The sequence below is a fragment of the Diadema antillarum genome, unplaced genomic scaffold, assembly GCF_040938485.1.
Source record: "Diadema antillarum isolate AM-2024a unplaced genomic scaffold, OU_Dant_1.0 seq00001512_RagTag, whole genome shotgun sequence".
Taxonomy (NCBI): Eukaryota; Metazoa; Echinodermata; class Echinoidea; order Diadematoida; family Diadematidae; genus Diadema; species Diadema antillarum.
The window spans coordinates 288,603-292,500 of NW_027272246.1; the positions used below are offsets into that span (position 1 = coordinate 288,603).

Below are 3,898 nucleotides of genomic sequence, written 5' to 3' on the forward strand. Positions count from 1 at the left end.
AGATCTCGACGAAACTTGAGATGATCGCATCAAGGTCCTTGTAGCCTACATTATATATGCAACGCTGTGAGCAGAATTCACTCTGTTTGTCAAACTGACATCGAGTTGTATGTTCGCGTGTCGCGTTTGAGGTCGTGGTGCGGATAGATTATCACATTTTGCGAAATTGAGACCAGCCAGGTGCTATATGCTGACTTTCTAAACACATCTGCCGCACAGTGCTATCAGATGCATGTAAGATTGATGGGGATCAGACAATATGTGAAAACTTGACAAGGCGGTCCTGTTTCATTCATGTGCAGCTGTTCCTTTCCCATACCTATGGAGTGCTGTCGTTCTCATAGTAGTCTGTGAAAGTGAAGTATACACGGTCGCAAGTCTTGTAATAGTGCTGTCCTCCTCTAGTGTTGTTGGAGACAATTTCATCTTCCTAATTACAGTAATCCACAGATTGGATATTGAGAACTTATCTCCACTATTTCTTTGGAACATCGCAATATACCATGGATACCATGATGACAGCGACAATGTCGACGATGACCAGCCAAGCGCCACCCGAGGGACATTCGTTGACGTCGAGCGACATCGTCAGTATTACCATGTACGTTGTCATCGGCACCTTCGGCATACTGGGAAACTCGCTGGTCATGATCGTTTTTGGATTACTCGCTCAACAAAAGAGCCAAGTGAACATGTTCATATTTGACCAAGCCCTGATCGATGGCTGCACATCCGTGCTCTTGATCCTCTTCGGCGTGGTGAATGCATTCCGAGGTAGGATCATGGAATATGAAGACTTGACAGATCCTGCACCGGGAGAAGATTTGATGGGCAATGTAAGCGCGAGTTCATCGACAAGCTCTGGCCACTTCACCCACCTGTCGTTGGCGTCGGCTGAGTTCCTGTGCCGTTTCTGGTGGTCGCGTTTCTTCCTCTTCTCTTGCTTCGCCATTTCCACCTGGAACTTGACCGTCATGTCGATCGAGAGGTACTTTGCCGTCATGCATCCCATGACGTATTCCCGGAATTTCTCAAAGAAACGGGCCATTGTGATGATGTCAATCATCTGGCTAGTCGCCCCAATCATGCAGTATGTTCCAGCAATCTTCCAGTACACCTGCGGACCCGGGACCTGTACTATCCAGGAGTCGTGGTCAAGGGCCGCTGGCGTTGTTTTGGGTGTGGTCCTTTTCATCTGGGAGTTCGTCCTCCCTGTCTGCATCATGGCCTTTGTCTACTACAAGATAATTCGAGAAATGCGGAATAAGAGGGACGCCCTCAAACCCAAGCCCCTGGAACCTCCCAGTGCTACCAGCACCCCCACGCGGATACCAACCAACAGGGGTACGGCCAAAGTGGTTCATCCATCGCGAAATATCACCATGACGCTCTGCATCCTCTTCGCCGTCTACGTCATCTGCTGGACGCCGAACCAGCTCACTTTCCTCCAGTTCAACTTTGGAGGCCCACTGAACTTTACGGGCGCCTGGTACCACATCACTGTCACCATGGCGTTTTTGAACTGCTGTGTGAACCCCTTCATTTACGCCCTGAGGTTGCAGAAGTTCCAGAAGGGAATGCGCAAGTTAATGGTATGCAGGTGGCATCGCGATCGCCGGGAGAAAGCGACAAGAATCACTGAATCCACAAGCATGAATGGACTTGAATCCACCAATGCCCTCTAACTCACAATTGGTGCGATATCAGTTTGACAATTTAGTTTACACAAAGGACCATCTCTCAACACGAACTGGTCAAAAGAAAGCCGAAGAAAGCTACGGGAGTGTTAAGAAGTTGTGAGCAATTTGAGTAAATGAACTTGTATTTATTGATGTAAAATACTCAGAGGAAGAGCTTGCTTGTTTCTTTTTTTTCTTTTTTTTTTTTGGTTTCTTGCTTTAATTTAATTTGTTTCTTAGCTTTTTTTTTTTTTTTTTGTTACTCCCAATTTCTCCTGCCTGGCTGTCGATATACAATTCTAAGTTTATATCTTTAAGTTTTTAAAATGTAATATAAAATAGTCAGACGTGATAAATCTATAGTGAATCGATCACAGTCGATACTTCGGTTTCTTATACACATCATGACCGGCGTGTGCTTCTACTTTGTATCTATCGATAGGAGGTACATAATTTGCGGTACTTTGGTAACATCAATCTGAAAAGTAAGAATATATAGATTGACTTTCTATTGTGTCCTCAAGATTGAGCCAAGGCGGTGGTAAAATTGAATAACCATTTAAGCATTTGTTTTAAGGACTTTTTGAATTACATCTGCATTTCATGACAAGTAAAAAGTGTGTACGTCAAAAGGGTTTTTAAGTTCATATTTATTCCATGTAATGTTATCTGCGTAGTCTCAGATTTGATATTCAATATGTTTTTGACTTTGAGGCTCCATAAAAAAATGTATCAAGTAACATTTCTCCCTTGCCTTCATATCTTTTAGATACCCAGAGAATTCTACTTTGCAATGAATATTGAAACGAACATAATTGTTAAGACCATATTTGCCCTATACCACCGCGCCCTTATCGCATATTAGGCCACTTATGTAGTGCAATTTCATGCCTTGTTTAAATAGACTTTAAAAAACAGAGTATAAGAAGACGAGCAGACTAGTAAAGGATTTCATCATATCAGAACTAGCATAACAGAGTTAAGGAAGTTCCACGTTGTTCTATAAAGCAGAGATAACAGTCACAACCACATTTTCAAATTGTCATTTTATATGTCTCTAACTGAATATAAATCTTCTCGGGGACGTCTAAATTTCGTGATTTGAATTGACACGAGTCAGTCAAAAAATATGTTCTACTATATATCCTTCTCATCTAATTTTTTGTTGTTTGGTGATAACCAAACAAGTATGACCTTGGATTTGGGGAACGAAGTCTTAATTCATCTGCAAATCATTTGGAGAGTTGTGAAATGATGACGTAACAAAGTAATATGATGAAGTTTAACAAGCAGCCAAGATAACACAGTTTAGGACAAGCACTGGATCACTTATTTCATACAGTACATTCTATGTCAAACATAAAAATCTTTCGTCAGTGATAAACTCAAGACCTGTATTACAAACTGCGTTGCTACTTGTATATAAATGAAAACCTCTGTTTTTGTTGCAATGATTGTGGGAACAGTTGAGTTATAAATGCAGTGTGAAATGTTTTGTTCTAATATTTGATTAAGAAGCAAATGGTCATTAATTGTGAGTTGATTTCACTTGACAATTTCATTTCATGTGTAAAAATGTCTATACCATTTCAGTTTTGAAAACACAAAGGCATTTTGTGTGATTATGTAATCATAAGAATAACTATAATTATCTAATGATAAGTACCTGTAAAACACATTCGTCACAAGAGTGTCGAACAATGCGTTGACTTATGGGCGAAACACTTTGCGTGCAGCATTATACAAATGTTATATAGGCGAGTTTACTGCTACCGGATAACCAAATCTGGTGTGTTGCAGTCATCTAGATCTGTGCTTCTCAACCGGTAACTGACCGGTAGGCCGCGAAGCTTTCGCAGGTGGGCACAAAAATGAGATTTTAAAAAAAATGAATATTTCATCTAACTATGGGCAGCCAAAAAAAAAAAAAGACAGAAAAAAGAAATCTGGGAGCCAAAGTAGGCCTCGGGTTGTAAAAAAAAAAAAAAGGGGGGTCTTCCCACTCGACCGACACCCACGAGTCATACGGCCCACGAGTTCGACATTGAAATTAGGTCCATAAGTCATACAGCTCACGAGTCATACAGCCCATGAGTTCGACACTAGGCAAATAAAGCCCATGAGTTCGACACTAGGTAAAAACAGTCCACAAGTTCGACAGATACAACACGGAGCTTAATGTGTCGGTCTCATGGGCCTTGGTAGTCTCATGGGCCTTG

At 41.5% G+C, this 3,898-nt stretch overlaps 1 protein-coding gene across 1 annotated transcript; it reads left to right on the top strand.

The window, feature by feature from the left end:
* Positions 1–302: 302 nt before the first annotated feature.
* LOC139710232 (nociceptin receptor-like) lies at positions 303–1,846 on the top strand. Its single transcript, XM_071622163.1, has one exon. It carries the CDS (start codon positions 504–506, stop codon positions 1,683–1,685), a length of 1,182 nt encoding a protein of 393 aa, XP_071478264.1. The 5' UTR covers positions 303–503; the 3' UTR covers positions 1,686–1,846.
* The last annotated feature ends 2,052 nt before the right edge of the window (positions 1,847–3,898 follow it).

Bases quoted from the DNA above. Each gene is read 5' to 3' on its own strand.
- LOC139710232 (XM_071622163.1), top strand. From the start codon at position 504: ATGGATACCATGATGACAGCGACAATGTCGACGATGACCAGCCAAGCG.